This window comes from Cynoglossus semilaevis, chromosome 2 (genome assembly GCF_000523025.1).
Source record: "Cynoglossus semilaevis isolate Cse_v1.0 chromosome 2, Cse_v1.0, whole genome shotgun sequence".
In the NCBI taxonomy this organism is placed as follows: domain Eukaryota; kingdom Metazoa; phylum Chordata; class Actinopteri; order Pleuronectiformes; family Cynoglossidae; genus Cynoglossus; species Cynoglossus semilaevis.
The window spans coordinates 13,156,253-13,176,727 of NC_024308.1; the positions used below are offsets into that span (position 1 = coordinate 13,156,253).

The following is a 20,475-nucleotide window of genomic DNA, read 5'->3' on the forward strand; positions in this document are numbered from 1 at the left end:
CTCCATCATCAGCATTCCTCTGGGATGCACTGAACGGGGGGGACGAGGGGGACCGGGAATGGGGGGGGGGGGCAGGACGGGGGGGCTCTCCGCGGAACCGCGGGGCCGGGCGGCATTTGCGCTCATTATTCAGTTTAAGCCCCACTTTCTAAGTTGCGTAAGAAGTAAAAGTTATTTAAAATGATACATTGAGAGAAAATGTTCAAATTGGTAAAACACGTGGCAGTTTTTAGTAAGAATTGAGCTTATTTTAAAGTCGGTTAATCCCGGGAGTGAACTTTTGATGTCAAACACGTGGAAAGGCACAGACAAAATCCAAAAACGCGGAGTTGTGTTTGACATTTGCGTTTGTGTTGCTGTTTCCCTGCGCGCGCCTGTGCTTGTGCGTGAAGAGTTGGGGGGGCAGTTTGGTGTAGCACTTCAGTGAGAATAGAAAAGAGGAGGGGGTTGGGGGGGTCTTGAGTTGCAACATCAAACACCGGTGTCGTCATTCACCGGCGACGTACGTGCACCGCAGGCTCTGTTCCAAAATAAATATTGACGTGATTGTTGTATTCAAATGAAGCGGCTCTGACCGGACAAGGACGGACCAATCAGAGCTCACGGTGTCATTACACCTTCTTTTCAGAAATCATTCATAACGCGCCGTTGCGTCAAATGCGCACGGAGGAGCCGGCTATAAATACGGCTGCGCGCAAGGCACAGTTAGACATTTTCCCAAAATCAAAGGAAAGACAAGAACTGGGAACCCGACGACTCCAGCTTTTTTCTCACTCTCTTCTGCCTTCCTGACTCTATTTACATCCATCTCTACCATGGTGTCCGCCGCTGGATTGTATGTGAAACACGGCGTGGTGGTGCTCGCGGCTTCGGTACTGCTGTGCTGTGCCCTGCTGCCCACGGGGACGCAAGGGTCCCCGGTGTTAGGGCATCCGGAGCCGATCCGATGTGCGCCGTGCACTCCGGAGAGGATGAGCCAGTGTCCGGCTGTGGCGCCCGGATGTGCCGAGCTGCTGCGGGAGTCCGGCTGTGGATGCTGCCTCGTCTGCGCGCTGAAAGCCGGGGATCTCTGCGGGATCTACACGGCGCCCTGCGGCTCCGGACTGAAGTGCACCCCAAGACCCGGCGAACTGCGGCCGCTGCACGCCCTCACCCGTGGACAAGCCGTGTGCACGGAGAGCGCGGAGCCGGAGCCGACCCCCGAACCCCAGATTCAAGGTATGTAGGCCCGTCACCTCCACATTTACCCACCTCCTCATCCAACAACCGTTCAGCCTGTTCTGCTTCACCGTCACTCACTGCCCTACTCATCCTCCCCCTCTTCCCCACCTCCATCAGATCAGGGAGAGCCAGAACCAGAGATGGACAACACTGCCATCATCTCGGACCCCGGCTCCAACCACTACCCCCCCGGTCACAGTAAACCCTACGACCCGAGGCAGGCAGCTGACGCTCAGGAGAGCATGAAAGCCAAACTCAACGCCATCCGCAAGAAGCTGGTGGAGCAGGTGAGCCGCCGACCTTGCATCACTCACTGCGTGTATCTTTTCTATTATAGCCATCAGAAGAAATATGTTCTTAAAAGTTTTTTAGTCTCGATTTTGATACGTTCTTGCGAACCACAAGGGGGAGCTCGTTTCCTTTTTATTTTAATTGTGTCAGTGTAGGGAGCCTGCGAAAGCAGAGAAAAAAAGAGGATGAAGATCGCATTTTTTTTTAAGTAGATTGAATATATTCCGCAAATATCACTAGTAATTTCTAATTAAATTAGGGCAACGTTAACGTGTGGAGGAAGTCCAGACTTTACGCACAGAAAGCTAATTGTTTACTGAAAAAATCTTTCTCATTTGAGCTAAGCTTTACGACTAATATTATTAACTTAAATTAGAAATTCATAGTTATATAATTATAAAAGCACCAACCCCGAACCTTCAACAATTAAAATCTGCTCTGAACTCAAAGACACATTCCAATGTAATCTAAGAATCCTTGGACCAAACTCAGAAAATATTTATATTTCTAACTTTGGAGTCATTAATCCAATGAGGAAAACTGGGAAAAAATAATCAGAAGTCTTAGTTTGTAGACACTTGTCATCACACATTCACTGTTTATTTATTGGTCAGATCAGTTGTTTGATGGAATTAAAATAGTGTCAGTATATTTGTTCAAAGAACCCCGTCTCACCCCTTGTCTCTCCCCATTGTCTACTCAGGGTCCCTGTCACGTGGAACTGCAAAGAGCCTTGGAAAAAATCGCCAAATCCCAGCAGAAGTTGGGAGACAAGTTAACCAGATTCTACCTCCCCAACTGTGACAAACACGGCTTCTACAAACCCAAACAGGTCGGTGTCCTCAGCTCATATTGAACACCAAACTTTATTTAAATACCCTCCCTGCCCCCAGGGGGTGAATTCACAGGAGAATGACTCAGTCAGGATTATGTCAACTCCAGCGTTGGAGTGACTGTGGTTGTCCCAGTGTGACGACTGGAGGCAGGGATTTGTTTCAGCACTCGTTGGCGGTGTGACGTTAGCCAGCATGACCGTACACGTGTGTGTGTTCAACATCTATAGGCTGAAAATGAAAGGCGAAGTCATCTGTCAGCAGCTCATCCTGTATGTATGTCCTTGTTCAACAGTGTGAGTCTTCCCTGGACGGACAGAGGGGGCGATGTTGGTGTGTGAACTCCTGGAACGGCAAGAAGCTTTTAGGTTCGACTGACCTTCCTGCAGACGCCGAGTGTCCTTGAAGCCACTGATGCAGAGAAATCACAAAGAAAAGAAAAAGAAGAAAAAAAGCCACTGATTTGTTTTTATTTTTATTATTATTTTCCTTTTTGACAGCTGTTTATTTATTGATCTTGTCCATGGTGTTTAATTCAGGTACACTGTCATCACCCTCTGCTTCCAACAAACACCCGTCCCAAAGAGAATGAAAAAAAAATCTTTAATTGTTTTTTTTTTTCAGAAAAGGAGATTTTATTATTGTATTTCTTATACTCCTCAGCCTTATTTATTTCATTGTTACTACATTTTTTGTGTAATTATTTCATGTTTATTTATATTTTTTCCTTGCCTTATTGTTATAATTATATTATTATTAATATTGTTGTTATTTTTATGATTTGTATAAATTGTATATATGATTCTTGGCCCTGAGAAACTCTGCTGCTGAGTTGAGCTCGCTCTACCCTTAAAGGAGTTGTCTGGAGGAACAAAAGCACTGAGTGACCAAATGTCATTTAGAAGTTGTATTTTTTTTGTTCTTGTTTGTTTTGTTGATTACTTTCTTTGTTCTTCATGTAATTTTTTTATATTATAATCTGATGTCACACATAATCAGCTCTTGTCAGCAAATGCAAACCTCTCAGATGGGAAATCCTTATTAACTCAGAAAACAAACGGTCTCAGAAAACGCTTCCCATAATTCCTCGGGGCTGCAGATTACACATTAGAGGAGGTGCTGCGCTCCCTGCGCTGCCTCTTAGACGGGTATTTCTACATTTGACCTACCTCCGACATTTACAATGTGTCTGCTGTCACTGTGTTGACGTTAACTGTCGAACAAAAAAGTTGTTTCACTTTTTTTTTGTCGTCGTCGTCGTCGTTGTTGTCGTTGTGTCGTTCTCTCTGACCAAGATCACATGACCACAAAGAGCAAACTGCTCAGCTCTGTATCCACATGCTGCTGTTGGAGAGAGAACTGTTGTTAATGTGAGTCTACTCCAAAGTGACAAAAAGCTCACCCGTGTGTGTGTACATGTGTGTGTGTACGTGTGTGTGTGTGTGCATCTCTCTCGCTCCGTTGTAAGAGAAAAAAAAGGTGATTATATTTAATAAAAACATTAACCTCACGCCTGTGTTTCACCTCAGCGAGGTTCAGTTTTTGTTCAAACACGACTTTTGCTTCAGGACCTGATTATGAAAGCGAAGCAGACCTGGACCACAGTTTTCTATTTTCATCCCGTTTGTGTGCAGAGTGTTATCACGCTGGTCCAAAGTGGACGTCCTGGTCTAACATTAGACTTTTTTTTTTTCTCTCTCGCTCCGTCGCTGCCTTTTGACCCGCGCTCTGTTTGCCTTGGTTGGGCACAGGAATTTTGCTTCAACCTCTTGTGCCCGCTGCCAGCCTGCCTGGCACCAACAGATTTATTTTTATTCTTTACATATTGAACCTGCGCTTCATCCCTATTGACACATTCCAAGACTGAGGGGAGCCTGATTGCATTCAAGGACTTCAACAGGAGCAGATTTATGTGTTGATTGGCTGCAGACATCACAGTGAGATGAGGAGAGGACGATTGAATTATTAGCTGCTGATGACAACCAGAGGCTCTTTCTTCCCAGTCGTATGAAAACCCAGCGACAGCAACACAGCATCCAGACTCTGGGACCATTTTAGGTTAAACTTCACACTGAAATTAAGATAATAAAATAGAATCAGCTCAGATTGATGGTTAATCTGTCTTCGTCTGTGGTACAGTTCCAAATTTGTGCTGCATCATCATGTTGTGTAATAAAACCACATCATAATCCAGGTTCTGTAAAAGTCTGGCGTGTCTTTCTCCATCACAGGGACTGAAACATTCAGGTGGAAAGTCAAAAAATGCTTTAGAACTTACTAGTTTATCCCCAAATTCTATCTAGTTACACATGATTTGATAATATTATGGGGCCACATAAACACAGCCAATCAGGAGGCAGCATTTCAGATATGACCACATTAGTGAAGGTGGTTAGAGTAGTGATCTGTAATAGTCTGAAACTAAATACTAGTTTAGTGGATTTCAACCTTAACCTTTTTTTTCTCCCTTTTTTTCCAATTCTTTTGTAGGAGGCTGGAACATATTGGCATACTGTGCATAACCAGTAGGTGGCAGAAACGCAACTCAATTTTTCCCAGCTGCCATAAAACTTGAAAGAAGAAGAACAAGGATCCCCTCACAGCAAAAGTCTGGAAAGTGTAAGTGTGAAATCTTTCTCTCTTTTTTTTTGTAAGGGGATTTCAATTAGTCTTTAGCACCCCCTGCAGGGTTGTGAGTGGTAACTAGCTGCTGTTTGCGAGTTTACCTTACCATAAACCAGAGACACCATGACAGGATGTGTTCAGTTTTTATTATAAAAAGACATTAAATACAAATTATATTTTGAATCAAAGTCATTTCCTTTCTCTGTGTGATTTCTAGATGAAAAAGTTTGAATCAAAAATACTTTTTTTTGAAGGAGAAACTTGAAATGGAGAAAACAAACAAACAAACAACAACAACAAAGAAAATTGTATTTGTCACCAGAGAGATTCCTAAAATGACCAGCAGGGGGGTTAAATAAAATATGAAAGTGAAATAAAAAGTGACATTTTAACAGGATTGTGACCCTGGCTCTGCACTAACACACTGAGGGGGTGGGGTGTGGGTCAGGGGTACATGGAGAGAAGTGATTTCAGTGAGAGGTGAGAGGTTCACTGGGTGAGACCTGAGTGTCCGACTGACACAGTTTTTACCCCAGGCTGAGAGTGGCCTGCTGGGCACGGAGCTTACAAACCACTTACACCACTGAGCAACAGAAGGAAATTCCCAAAAAATATATAACATTCATTAGTGATTATATTCCCAAAAATACACTGAATCATATCGACTTTGCTGTGCAATCGGCGAGTCACTGAATTGTTGACCTAATTTGGATCAGCTTATAAGTCTTTCTTAGATAAATAATTTTTTAATTATTATTTTTAAGCACTGTACATGATGTCTAGTCAGACACATAGCTGGCCAGGAAATAATAATCATAATAATAATATAATATATATAAAAAGACACACTTACAAATATCAGGGAGGGAATAGCTTAACATATTTGTATGTATGTTCCTCCCCTTACATCAAGTCTTTGAATAGATGGGGCAATAGCACCAACAGGCGGGGTGTAGAGTTGCTGCTGTCTAATTAAGGAAGCGGACGGCCGATTTCATGCTACCAAGCTACTGGGAAAGCATTCTCAGTCGGCACTCTCCACTTTTCAAGTCTTTACACGGGATGTGGGAGAGCCTCGGGCAGGAAGCTCCTCGGGGGAGGACCACGCCTCCTTCCTCAGGCCCCCCACCACTCGTGTGAATGCATATTTGGTGCTGTGTCCACCTCGTGGAGATTTGTTGGCATACGATCATACAAGCATTTTTCAAAGAAAACAAAACAACAAAAATAGAAAATAAAACAGTTGCATTGAATGGATTTTTTTTTTTTTTTCTTCGAGGGCTTGTTTCGCTAACCTTGCTGTCAGAAGTCCTGGTGTAGCTTCAGATTTCTCTCTCTCTCTTTCTCTTGGTGTCTCTCTCTCCTTTCGAGTTTTATATTATTATTGTTTTTTTGCAGTATCACACTGTGTCATCTGACATTACCTCTAAGGGAAAGGTATGCAGACAGGTAGGTCCAATTGTCTTTAACTGCTAGCACTGGCGAGCTAACTGGCGCAGCTAAAGTGCTTTAAGTGCTTGTGCTTGAAGCATAAGGGCAGCTGGCACCTGTGGCTGAGTGAGACGGTCACACCGAGCTCACCACCATTTTTTTTTAAATTTTAAATAAGTCTACACCAGGTTGCACCACTGACAGGAAGAGGACCAGAGTTGTGCGTGGGGAGCTGGAGGTTAAAAGACAACTTAAATTATTGGGACTGAGGCAGGGACAGAGTTAGGCACAAAGACACAGACAAGTTCTACAGACGTCGAAGGGAGAGGACATGCTGGAATATAAAGTCTCCGCAGCGGAGCTGAGGACAGGGCGAGGACACGGGAGAGCAGGTTAGCGTTAAATTATAGTGTGCGTTGGGGCATGAATGGTCAGAGACAGCAGGGGGCAGGAAAGCGGCAGAAGACAGACTGAGCTAACCAAATGGCTTCCATAGTCTGTGGGGCAGCATGTGAATACCTCCATATAGTATCCAGACTCCATATAGACTCCAACAAAAAAAAAATCAGCTTGGGAGTCTCAAACCCTCACTGTTTGTTTGCGTCTACTGCAGCTAGAAAACAGTAATGCGTTTTTTTATTCCTATTTTTTTCTTTTAATTTGAAAGAATAGGTGACATTACCAACTGGAGTACGTAAAAAAAAGCCGATCTGTGGTTCTGGTGTTATTTATAGTCTGGTTTTTGCATCAAGGACTCTGTGCAGCAAGGCTCTAATACATTTTTATTAGTTATAATAAATGTCTAAAAATTGACCTGGACGACTGAGGACTCACTGATCCAAGTGATGTCCCACCATGGACACTTCAGCAGCTTAGACTGTCCGACAGCCGCCGGCTCTTTTTAGGGAAGATATATTTTGGAGGACGGACAGAGTGGATTTTGCTAAAGGCCTGGTTTCAGAAGTTTGTGTGGATGTTTTTATGCTGTTTTTACCGGTCTGCCTTGTAATCATCCGTCGCCCTTGTGAAGCGAAGCCAATCATGGCTGCTGTGGCTACAAACTGTCCAGAGTGTCGCTTCTGAGCCTGCAGGGGGAGGAGAGGGTTTGAGACTCAGAGGGCAGATTTTCAATGGGGAGTTCCTTAAGTCAAGGACCACAAAGGGTGAAGGAGAGAGGAGGCTCGGAGAGGTGGGTTTGTAAGGCACCGTAACTGCCTCCACTCCCTGCCCTATATGGTAGCAGGGCAAAGGGAAAAGCAGCAGGCAGTGGGCGTCACGCTGGATAAAACATAAAAAAAAAAAAAATCCCTGCCGTCCCATAATCCTTCACTTCAAAATGGACCCTGAGCCAGAGAGTGTGTGGTGTTGTTTTTCTTTTTACCTGCATTTGTTTTTAGCGGAGCCGGGGCTGGAGCTTAGTGACGTACAGTATTTACACAAGTAAAGCACCCGCTCACTCTCTGTGATGCACAGACATGCAGCTGTGTGAGACACACACACACACATTCACACACACACTCACACACACACTTATGCACAGACAGACAGACAGACACGTAGACATGGTGTTGGTGCGGTTTTTGGGGTCACAGTCACAAACAAGTCGTCTTTAAAGTGAGTGGAAAAGTCCCTCCTTCCTCTCTCTCTAAAAGAATAGTGCAGATGATAGGATTCTCTCTCTCTCCTCCACTCTATCAGCTTTCAGCTTATTTATTTTGTATTAAAGAAAGGATAGACGGCCCTGACACACGGGACAGACAGCTGTGATGGACAGGAGGCTTTGGACGCTCTGGATGAGGCTGTGCTCCCCCCTCGCCCCCCTCTTCTCTTCCACCCCTCCCTCCAACAGACATAAAACCTAAATCAAAGGTCCAGAGCTCCTTCAAATGTTTACACAGTTCTACAAGTTAGAGCAAAGTAGGCTTCTTTTCTTTCTTTCTTTTCTTTCTCCCAACCCATCGCCTCCTCATCCTCTCCTCCACCCCTCCCCGGTCGCTTTCCTCTCTCCTCCGTCCACTCGACGTGCCTCCGTCCATCCGTCCCCCCCACCCCCTCACTTGCTCTCCAGGTTGTAGCACTGCATCTCTCCTCCCCGCTCCCTGCCGTCCAGGCCTGGTAGTGGCTGTCCGTATTTGTCCACACACCAGCAGAAACCCCGCCTCCTGCCTTTGGATGGACGGCACTGCAGGAAGAAAAAAAGCAGAGAATCGTATTCATTCACTTACACCAGAGTCAGTTAGAAAGACATCTTGTTGTAAAAATCCTATTAGAGGAAAAATGAAGAAAACGCCAGCTGAGACGGAGATGTATGTGAGACCTGTGCCAGTTGGGATTTACGTGGTGCAGTGGGAGGAAGTCTCCCAGTTTGACAACACACCTACAGTAACACCTGGGACAAAATCCATTCTTCATCTGAGAATGGAATGGAAAGAAACCCATTTAACTTTAAATACTTAAACACTTAATACTCATAATAGAATCTGCTGATTCAGCGACCGGGGAACCGCTCACTACGAACATCTGCAGACCCATGAGCCAGTTTTTTGTTTTCCTGATGGAGTTCAGTGTCTCTTTCTTACTTAATTAAGCAGGTCGACGATGTCAGCAGTTTGGTTGGTATTTTACATCCAAGACGAAGACTTACTGAAGGATTTGTTCTCTTGTCCTGTAGAGGCACTAATGTCTCTGATAGATGAGGCATTTGGGTTCATTCGTCAACTGAATCATGGGAATATTGCTGCTCATTTAACGTGACACTTGAAGTGTTGACTTGAATGCAGGGAAACGTATTAGTTAATTTTGTATTTTGAAATGTGCGATCAGCTGAATCAGTTTATGGAATGAATTAGTTATTGTAGCATCAGACATGGTTACCTGAAAGAGGCCGGAAGCAAGTATACATTTTTTTTGTTGTCCCACAGTTTAACTGATGTTAATGGATGGCAACATCTTTTTTTTATATGCACTATATTTGTTGCACCAGCGGAGGTACTGTTGAGTTCACTAACATCAATCAATGTGATTATACTCTTCCTCAAAGTCAAGAAGGAACGTGAGGTACTAAAGTAATGTCTATGTGTGTGTTGGAAGTTTGAGGGGGTGGGGGAGTTGGTGGTGGTGGGGGGGGGTTGTCACTCGCCGTGAAAACAGATTAGGGTTTCCAGGGTGAGGAGTTATTATTCTGACGCAGCTTCATCAACACTGCCTTACATGTGCATTGGTGTATTATAATAACAGTCAATCACTGTGTTGGCTGTTAGATTTCAGATGCTCGTCAGAAGGCCAAGTCAAATATGAGTAAGACATCATCGATCACAGACAGGAATGTCTTCGCTGCTTGGGTTTTATGTCGTAGATAAACACCGTGGGCCGAGCGGCTGCTCCTGAAATAAAACAACAACGCCGGAGGCATCTCCTCTACTCAAAGAAATAACACCATCCTGGGGTGTTTGTATCATCATTCATAACCTGAGTAGTGTAATTGCTACCATTAAAGGACAAAGATGTCCAGTCGACATGATCACGTTCATCATGATCATGATCATTGAGTCACTTCTCCTCTGGTCATTGGTCACATGACATTATTGGATCAGTTCAGTTTTACATTATGGGAGGGGGGGACAGTATGTGGTATGTTGCCCTAAAAGAAGTGGTGTGACATGCGCTTTTTTAATTTTTTAATTTGCATCAATACTTTATGAGAGTAATCGATACTTGAGTACTGATCTATGGATACCATGGAATCAATACTCGCTTGCTGAGGGTTGTGATCTTTTTGCCACATCTGGACTAAAAAGCTCTGATCTGTTCAAATCCAAATCTACTCGAGATCCCTTCATGGATGTGTTCTCCTTCAACTGGTTCAGTGGTGATAAAACCCGACACCAGTTTGTCTCTGTGACTCATTCAGAACTGTTTATCAGGCCTATGTTCTACTGAGCGGCGAGGAGGGAAAATACCATGAAAAAAAAACATGTTTTGATAGAGAGAGGCAGGGAATGAAGAGCCCTCTGAGTGAGCGAGAGCGCAGGAGTGTGAAGGTAAACAGAGAGTTGCTAAAATATTTGCCAAGGCCAGTTGGAGGGCTGCAGGGAAACCAGCTCTGCTATTCTGGGAAGCTGGCAGACACTCAAAATCATCTGGAGCTGATTATGGCCTGCTCGTGCACGCCTGCTGGTGGTGTGTGCACATCAACACACACACACACGCACTTAATCACATGCGCCTTTCAACATGTTGGCACACATAAAGGAATTGTATGTGCTGTACATACAGTAGACATGCCACCCACCTGCTCACACACAAGTGCTCACATGTTTGTAGGCCAGCGTTGAAATCAAATGTGAGCTTCATGAGCAGCAGTCTGAACATGAAACAGTCTGGATGAGCTACATCGTGATGATAACTAATCCTGCTCTCTGGAGCAGGAGCTGAGACCGATCAGCAAAGTCAGACACACCTGTCTGACAGTAGCACAAAGTCAACTTTACTGCAGGTAGAGTTGCAACTATTACAGTAGAACCTTTTCGAACTTGATACATTCTTGAAGGCCGTTCATGAACCGAAAAATTCGAAAACTGAAACAATTTTCCCCATAGGAATCGATGAAAATATTTAGATCTAACAAAAAAGATTAACACAACTAAATAAAGAACAAAGCTATAAATGAGAAGGCAATTTCATTCATCTTTACCGGAGCTGAGGAGTCGTGATTGCGTAATGTTCACTTCGCTTTCTCACAAATTATTGTCTCCAAAATACTGTCGCCGGCCAAGTGTTTTTCGTTGATCCAAATTAGTAGCAACTTTTCCACTTCTTCTAATGTCTGAGATCTTTGCTTGGTGATCACAGTCACTCCTTTGGCAAGCCTAGCTTCTTTTATTGCTTCCTTGTTCTTAATGATGGTACAAATCGCTAAGCCAAACCGTAAAGCCAGATCTGAAACATGAGCGCCGTTCTCATCTTTCTTCACTTCTATTGTTGTTCTCACTATTTTTCTTTCTTATGGTGATTTATGAAATAAAAAAATAGAAGAAATAGCACAACTGCAAAATCAGACAGCAGTTCTTAGCGTGTACTGTATATCCCGAGCGCGGACTGATGCCACACACTTGTTGCTTGCTTCTTGTTCTGCAACCGAGTTATGGTACGACAACCGAGGTTCCACTGTACTTGTTCTGCCTAATACTTACAGAAGACATCAATGCTGCTGTGTTCATGCTGAGTGAAGAAGTTTTGCCCATTTGTGATCCACATCTGTTGTGAACAGTACAAATATGACCCTGGACACTTCCATATATGGTCCTACAGTATGTCAGATTTCAGTCAGACAGTCGGTCAGACAGTCGGTCAGACAGTCAGTCAGTCAGTCAGTCAGTCAGTCAGACAGGCTTCTGAGTGTGACCAGGTGTCTGTTTCCGGCAGCGTCTACATCCACGTGCAGCCTGAGAGCAGGATCAAAGGCTGCTTTATAGAGACAGAGGCCTCTTAAAATACCTAGCCAACAACTACTGCAGCAGTCTGGGGGTATACGACACTCTCCCCCCCGCCACACACACACTCACACACCCACTAACATCATCAGTAGACGCTTTTAGATGAAAACATCTTTTTCCTCCTTCCTGCTATCTCTCTCTCTCTGTCTCTCTCCATTTCCCTCTTGTTCTCTCTCTCTTTTCCTCTCCTCCTCCTCCCCCTTCTTTCATTCCTCTTACTGTGCCAGGATCTGAGAGTCTGCGGGCAGGTTCTATTTTCGCCCCAACCCAGTGGACAAGTCTGCGGAGAAGAGCTTAACATTGTGTTCCCTGCTCTGGTTAATGATGATGGAGTCCTGTGTGTGTGTGTGTGTGTGTGTGTGTGTGTGTGGGAGAGTTGAAAAGCCAAAGGACCAAAGGAGAGACGGAAGGGAGAGGAAGAGCAAAATGTGCATGTGTGCATTCCCCCGGTTGCTTGGCTACCTTTGAATTTCCGTTCAGTCTCTCTTTCATCTGTGAACTATTAGCAGTCATCTCAAGCAATCCTTTCTTTATTACCTCACACACACACACACACACATTGCAGGACAAGGCGAGCGACAGCCAAACTTCCACTGAGTCACCTCAGAGTTTTCCCTAATGAAGTCGAACAAACTTGTACGGGTGACAGCTGCAGAACAGTAGACTGAGAAAATGCAAAAAAAAAAAAAGGTGCTGCAACACTATATTTCCCTGCAGTGGTCTCGTCATTTACATTTTATTGGGAAAAAAACACAGTCCATCTCATCAAAGGAGGTGAAAAGCCATTCTCTGAAGGTGGTCTGGTCTAATTGGACCAAAACCAGGAGCCCTTACCATCCTTACTGCCTTCAGGTCCGGCCCATGTGAATGTGAGACTCACCTCCAGTATAGACCGAGCGACTGCTCTTAGGTCTTCATCGAGGAGGTGGTCTCAGACTACTTTTAAGTCAAACCTGAATCGGTTCATTTTTTGCTGTTAACACCATTTTATTACTCCATACGATTATTAGCGGTCCAATTATCCCGCCACCTTCTCCAATATAAGCCCTTGGGTTTAAAGAGTCGTGTGTGGTACATGTACCCCAGGGTAACGTTCAAATGAACAGGACCTGATTGTACTTAACGACGGACAATATCCTGCTACAAATTTAAAACAGAAATTTCCCTCGCTGGCAACCTCTTTGGCTAGCCAGAGCGACTAATCAGAAAAAGTCAATTTCAAGGCTTTGGGTTTTGACTTTGTGAATGCAAAATGGACCAGGCCAGAAAATCCATTCAACCATTTCAGACTGTGGAATGGTCCTGTGTGTAGGACAGTGTTTCCCAACCTTTATTGAGCCACGGCACATCGATATCATCAGGAAAACGGCACACCACCAGACAAAAATTCCTCAAAAGTCTGTGTTATGAAATATAATCATCTTCTTAAGCGATCTTCTTCAACATCTCTGATTATATTTTTAGTTTTCATAGCCATCTGCTGCCACCTAGCAGAAGAATAATCAGTTGTTCTGCATTTCAAGCTTTGACATGCAAAGAAAAAACATATTGCGGAATTGCTCCATATTAGATATGTGTTACATTGTCTGATTATGCTAACTAACACTTTTGATTTTATCATTTGCAAAAATAGGTATAAAACAATTTTGTCATTTTTTTCCAAATAATAAGATGTGCAAGGAACTTAAACAGTGGTAGCCCTGTGCTCCACTTTGGCAGTTCCTGTGTATTCTAATGCTCAAGCCTCTAAAGTAGGTACTGTCTTAGAGACCCCCCAAAAAACAGTACAGATTCTTCCGAAGCAGTTAGGAAAAAAACGACTGAACTGAACTGGCTTGTTCTCATCTCAACATCTCATCCAAGAGGCTTCTTCACTTGTTACTGACTGCTGGTATTCAGCCTCTCAGAGTCTGAAAAGAGAGACGTTTTCACTGACGCTAGAGACTGAAAAGAGAGTCGCTGAAAGGGAGTCGTAACTGCTGACAGTTAGAACTGAAGGACCCTCCTGGACTGGAAACATCGTCCAGAAACCCGGGTGACTGAGTCACTGCACTGTAATAAGGATCAGTGATTGATTTTAAATTCTGGTCATTACTGTGCAATGGCACTTAGTTCCTTGTACTGTTGGGAGTTCCAGGTACCTGTTTGTGCACTACCAAACTTTGGAAAGTTTTTCTCCATAAGAACGTGCTCAAAGCTTCAGTGTCTTTGCTGCTTGAACCGGGGTCAGTGTTAGCGTAGCCTCTCAGGAACGAGACAACAACGGCCCTGTCTTTTTAGTCATAAATGGAGGAATGCACCTTTTTTAACTCTACCTGCTCTATAAGATTAACTCCAGCAATATTTTTCTTATACAGCCAGCCTGCCTGAGGACCTCTTTATCTGGCTTAATCTGAGTTGGCATCCGTCGCGAAGCAGAACGCCACAGGCTGAAGGTGAGCAGCGTGAACAGAGCCCTCCTCACAGGTACGCAGCTCGGTCCCACCTTAGAGGCTCACAGAGTCTAAAACCCCGGATCAGTTCAGACCTCATCTGCACTGGCTCTGCACAGTCCACATGGCTCTCGCTAAAAAAGCACATTTTATCCACACCGCACATTCATAATGCCACCTTTATAGGGCGTGTATGCGTGTGTGTTGTGTGTATGAATGCGTGCTCTTGTAATGTCTGTCTTTATAGCTAATAGCAGCGCCGCTGGGCTTCACGGACATTAAAAGGGGCCTGCTCCGACCACAGGATAAATACAAGCCCTTAAAATGCTGCGTGTGTGTAGTGGCACATGTATATGTACTTGTGAGAGAGACGGTGCATGCGTATGTGTGTGTTCACTGGGAGTAGCTGCAGGATATTGCTTTTTCTAAAAATAATAGTTTAATGAGCATTTAAGAACATTTACTTACAATAATTTGTGTTTGTTTTAGAGAAAAAAAATGGGGACACAGACTTTACATTCGGAAAATAGAAGAACAGGCGACGACTGTAGCGGTGGCTATCAGGGAAATAATGAAATAATGAGATGCTAGAAAGAAACTTTTCATACGTACTTTTGATGATAAATCAATGTGGAAGAATTTCATAATTTCATGTCAGTTTAATTTTGAAATAACTTTTGAGTTTCCTTGTGCTCATTTTTCAAACACGGGGAGTTTCGGTGCCTGAATGGAGTTGTAATAATACTTTTTTTTTGCAACTTAATACAGTTTCTTGACTTTACTCCTCCTGGCCAGAGTCAGACCCAGAAGAAGGGGGAGTTCCAGGAGAACTTTGTATGGTCACTGGCCGTCTCCCCCAGGTTGTTACTGAGCTTAGATCTGGGTTGTACATGACGGCAAAGAATGAGATGGACCTGCAAACCCATTTGAGTAAAATATAGACAAATGGACGATCCTCGCACAGAAAAGTAGTCTGGATAGTCTGGATTTTGACAAATTATAAAATATCAAATAGATGGCAAATTTGAGCAAATGTGTGACAAAACCTAAATTTTGTATGATTTGTCCCCTTAAATATCTGTGTTGTCAGAGTCTGTAGGTTTCAGACTTTTCCTTATGTCTTTGAGCAGTTCCTCTCTTTCCAAAAAGTCATTTGAATCATCAGCATATAGGATATTTGGCACTGGTTTATATGCTGACCTTCCACATTTCTCCAGTTTTGCTATGGCTGGGTATAATAAGCAATGTGGCCTCAAGTAAATATCAGCTGAGAAACTCCCTTGGAAAGTCGTGCCCCCGCTCTCTGCTTATCTGGTCAGTGGGGGCTCGGGATGAAGTAACTTCATCCCTAAAATGTTCCAGGAGAAATGCTGTTTACTTCAGCTTTCCACTAACTGCATTCCAAGTGTTTGGCCCCCACTTATCACACCAGGCTGTGTTTGTGGGGATTTTGCTGCTCACATGATATCAACACTATGATTATAACCACAAACACAAAGTGGAAGTAAACAGTGAAGCTGCAAAAGCTGCTCTTAATCCAGGATTTTCACCAGTCGAACAGGAAACAGTCTGCACTCGCTCACACTGTAGCAGAACAGCCGACACACATATCTGATAATTATTTACAAGAAAACACAATCTGGGAATGACACGGTGGAGGGTCCGTCCTGGAACAAAGATGTTCTGTGTTCCTGGAGGAACAGTGATGTGGTCCAACCAAAGACTATAAATAAGGAAGAGACACTGTCTTCCTGTTTCCAATGTGTAAATGCTCGGAGGAAAGTAGATGTTCTGCTGTTTGCAAGAACAACTCTGTTTGAATGCGTGTGTTTACAGGATGATCGGTCCGACTCTCACTTCCTCTGACACACAGCAAACACTTTATTAGGACTTTGTTGCATAATTACTACTCTTTAAGAGAAACAGATCCAATTGAAGAGCACCACGAAAGCTGAGTCAGCCGCACGGGCAAAGAGTGGTTATCACTTCTGCCTTACACCGTTCACTTACTTTTCTTATCTATGGATGAGAATAAGATGTGTGTGTGACATATCTTATCTGTCCTGGGTTCGATTCCCACAGAAACCACATAAAAATCTAACATTTCAAAGTTAAAGGTTTTGGGGAGAAAATGGGAAAGTTTTTGTTTGATTTAATTATGCATTCATTAACACTGAGTGGATAAGCAGATGGATGGATGGATGGATGGATGGATGGATGGATGGATGGATGGATGGATGGATGGATGGATGGACAATGAACACTGACGACTGCGCAGTTCAAAATTTGAAAGTTACTGTCCAAACTTTATTTTGTTCAAACTTTAGGTTTGTTTCTAAAGATTTATACATATTTTCCCAACGAGTGGAGACGGCATTAAACAACAGAATTAAAACTGCACACATGCAGGTAACACATTGGCACCACTATTGCCCTAGTTGTGGCAACTAAAACAAGTCCATATCCCTCAGTCAGGAGGAAGGAGTTGGAATAGAGATTTAGGGAGGGAACAGAATGAGGGAGCGAGAGAGACAGAGTGAAAATAGCTGTCTGGGTCCCCTAAGGTTGGCCAGTTATTATAAAGCCATTGTGGTCGGTGTGTACGTTTCCACAGATCCTTCTGAGTCACGCTCAATAAGTCAGCCCTTATGGGCCTGGCACTGTCAGGGCCCAGTGAAGGAGGGAAGGGATGGAGGGCAGGAGGGGAGGATAGGAGCGCAAAGGCACCTGGCGCTCATCCTTAACCCACTGCCTCTTCCTCCTCCTGCTCTGAAGTCCACACACTGACTCCTGTAAGAGTCACACACACACTGTTGTCCCATTCACAACCCTTTGCGGGGTGATTCCTGGCCAAACTAAGGAAGGAAAAAGCAAGGTGGGCGGAAGGGCAGGATGGACGGAATGATGGAGCGGGCAGGGAGAACAAAGGGCCGGTGGACGACTGTAGGCAGGGCACAATGGGGCTAATGATGGGTGGGTGAAAGGCAGAATAAAAGAAACAGGCAGCAGGACAGAGAGGGTGAGACTGTGACGGACATAATGAGTGGATCATTGTTGAGCGTTCATGGCTCCAACCAGAAACCTGAGCCGGTTCATTTACAGGAACCGCTGCTTAGAAAAAAGTTCTGTCCATGGTTGAGTTAGTGCTCAAGCCTCTCCTGCAGGTGACAACGCATGCAAACGTGCACGTGTGCTGATTATAACGTCCGACACTTCCTGTATCTTTCCCTGACCCACAGTAACGTCAAAGCCCGAATTGACCCAAAGTCTTTGCAGGTGACACTGCGTGGAGGAGATGTTCTAATGAAAGGGAAGAGATGTTCTCATCCAACAGCCCATTTGAGTGATTATCATGTCTCTCTGACAGCAGGCAGTCTGCCTTCCTACCCTGAGCAGCTATAATAACACCTTTTCCTTTCAGACGTGGCCAGGCATCACATCTTATACAAACAACTTTATTTCGAGTTAACCCCAGCCTTTATGCACTTTCCCACAATCTATCTATTTGTGGACAGGGAGGAAGCAAATTACGCTGCAGGGAGCGAGTTTCACAAGTTTCTCTGGTCGTCCTGCTGCTTTGTTCTCTTCTTGTGAAAAAATCTGTCACCGACGGTATCCGTTTCAACCGCAGCGTCTCTCAGTGCAGGGGCTTTCTGTTCTGTACTGTTCTGTTCTTTTTCTCTTCGTTGAAAAGAATGTTCCTGTCTGTCACATGAATCAGTGTAAGTGGGCGAACAGAGCCCACAGTGTTTCACCATTTTTCAATATGTTCCCTTTAATATTTGATGTGAATATAAAAAGCGAAAATACCATCAAAGATTGACGAGAGTGAGTACGTAAGAAGGGGAGGGGCCACAAACAGCCCACGCAGCATTGGTTCATTTGGTCTACGTGGGTAAGAAGTGACCTTAAGTTTGAGATGAAGAGTACTATGGACCTGGTATGGGTCATGTGTACTCCCGATACCAAATACTACCAAATTTTGTTACGCTCTTTCATCATTTCTTTTTTTTCTGTTTTTGTTAAGAAAAAACGAGATTGGTTAAAGATTCAAAGTCTCCATTATCTGAACTTGAGCGAACTGTGCACGATGGGTTGAAAAATTAGACCTTTTCCATCAGTGATCATGATCACCGTATCAGTGACCTTTGACATTTTTTAAGGTGTAAAAATAAATGTATTCTTTTTATCCTTATTCACAGCTAAATGGTTTTATCTTTCCCAGGATTGATACCAGCTAGTCGCACGGTGGGTTGTGTCAGGAAGTTTATACAGTGTAAAATCTGTGCCAAACTTACTCTTGATCTAAAAGATCGATCTGATGTGAGACTTCAGACTCCCTGACTCTCAGATCAATCCTGCATTTTAAACGGCAGGATCTGAGTGTCTGACCTTGGGTGCTGTTTTTTTGTGACAACAATAAAAGTGTAATTAGTTTGTATATAAGGAGTGACAGCACTGTAGTTAAAGGTTTTACAGCAATTTTTACTTCTCATTTGACAACACTGGCGTTTGGAGGGAGTCAAAAGACACAATAAACAGACTTGCAGTTGGAGATGACATTCTACGGAACAACCGCTCTGTCGTCTTAGAAGAAGAAAAAAGTAACAAAAAAGAAGTTCAACAATGTTGAGTCAAGATGTTCTAAGGGAGGGGAAAAAAGTTAAAGTCTACACATCCTCCGTTGAACATCCTTCCTTCAGGTAAAGACCTGCGTCATCTAAGGACTGAAGTCAAGTTCCTTCCTCAAGAGATTCTTTTAGATTTAGGGAAAAGGAAAATGAAGCTGGATCACAAACCCGTTGATCAGCTTCAATGATGTGGTTTTAAATTTGAGAGTTGACAATATGATCCAATAAATACATAGAAATAATAAGGTAACACAGCTCAACACTTGACTGCGATATTTGAATATTAAGACATGTCAGAACATGGCGAACCCTGAGATTACTATTCAGTTTCAGTTTGGGTGCTGTTGAACTCCTGCCTGAACTTTCAATCGTACCATTGTAATGTGTGGCTCAGTCGAACCCAAACACAAATCAAAGAATTAAAACATCTTTGAATGATCTCCTCCTGATACAACTAAACCAAACAGCAACAAACAGAAGGATTTATGTTGAGTTCCCTTTTTTAAATCCCTAAAAAGGTTTTTTTGGTTCTTGTTTCTGTTCACCTTTTGTTGTTGTGGAAGAGTCCACCTGAACGATGACACTGACATGCCAACACCGTCAGAACCTCCTGACTACTGTGTGACAGCTTGTGTGTCATGTGTATGCCTAAGCCCCTTCTCCCTCTGCTCATTTCCTCAACCATACACCCCCTGACCCTTCCATCTCACGCTCCATCCCCTCCCATACACCCCCACCCCCTCCTCCCTTTTGCTTCCTTCTTTTCACAGTATTGTCACCCTAGACGTTTCACACGGTATCCTCTTCGCTGTGTTTCCGGTCATAAATCTCTGCAACGCACCGTGAAGGCACATCCCCTCGGATGGATTTAACACAAAACCCAGCGCCCCACAGGCCCGCAAAATAAAGGGCTGGCAAACTCCGGCAGACACACAAACAATAAAACACACACATTTAGAGCAGCATCGTCTCTTACCTTAGCTAACAGTACAGAGAAAATGAATAATAACGGATAGTTTGAAGAAGAACCCACCAGTTTAACTCATCTGAACATAAGGATTGTTTACCTTGAGATGTTTGTGTTTCACTGTTGCAATGTTTCAAGGTAAAATAACTTTTTCTGAATATAATATTTACATCAAGACAACATTAGACCATTTAAAAAGAACATAGATAGAATAGATAGAATCTGTCAGCAATTCTTCAGAAAAACAAACACAAAGTCTAACTGACTCTAAATGGCTTTAATAAAAAGCCAGGGGCTTCCAAAGTAGGGGGCATGGCTCATTTGTGGGGCATTTACGGAGTTTTGAATGTGTCGATCAAAAGGGTCGGAGGACAAAAACAGATCAACACTCAAACACTGGGCACTGCAAAAAGACTTTGGAGCCACTGCCTTGGACAGGGTTGAAGGATAAGGTTGATATGAAGCCATTATGTTCTCCGAAACATTTCCCAAAACCAGACCAGATACCAGGTACCTGGAACTCTGGAGAGTGTGTTTCTGGAAAGTTGA

The 20,475-nt window shown here is 43.7% G+C and overlaps 2 protein-coding genes across 2 annotated transcripts in view; one reads left to right on the forward strand and one right to left on the reverse strand.

Annotated features, from left to right (window-relative positions):
* Positions 1-456: 456 nt before the first annotated feature.
* Positions 457-3,038, forward strand: igfbp1a (insulin-like growth factor binding protein 1a). Its single transcript, XM_008338488.3, has 4 exons — positions 457-1,218; positions 1,339-1,508; positions 2,216-2,344; positions 2,641-3,038. Exons 1-4 carry the CDS (start codon positions 816-818, stop codon positions 2,749-2,751), a joined length of 813 nt encoding a protein of 270 aa, XP_008336710.1. The 5' UTR covers positions 457-815; the 3' UTR covers positions 2,752-3,038.
* Positions 3,039-7,807: 4,769 nt separating this feature from the next.
* Positions 7,808-20,475, reverse strand: part of igfbp3 (insulin-like growth factor binding protein 3) — a 23,928-nt gene continuing 11,260 nt past the window's right edge. The window contains exon 4 of the mRNA XM_008338490.3: positions 7,808-8,583. Coding sequence (XP_008336712.1) covers positions 8,455-8,583 — 129 coding nt within the window. The 3' untranslated portion in view covers positions 7,808-8,454. The remainder of the gene's footprint in view (positions 8,584-20,475) is intronic.

Bases quoted from the DNA above. Each gene is read 5' to 3' on its own strand.
- igfbp1a (XM_008338488.3), top strand. From the start codon at position 816: ATGGTGTCCGCCGCTGGATTGTATGTGAAACACGGCGTGGTGGTGCTC. The intron at 1,219-1,338 runs GTATGTAGGCCC...CACCTCCATCAG, and splicing joins CCCCGAACCCCAGATTCAAG to ATCAGGGAGAGCCAGAACCA. The intron at 1,509-2,215 runs GTGAGCCGCCGA...TTGTCTACTCAG, and splicing joins GCAAGAAGCTGGTGGAGCAG to GGTCCCTGTCACGTGGAACT.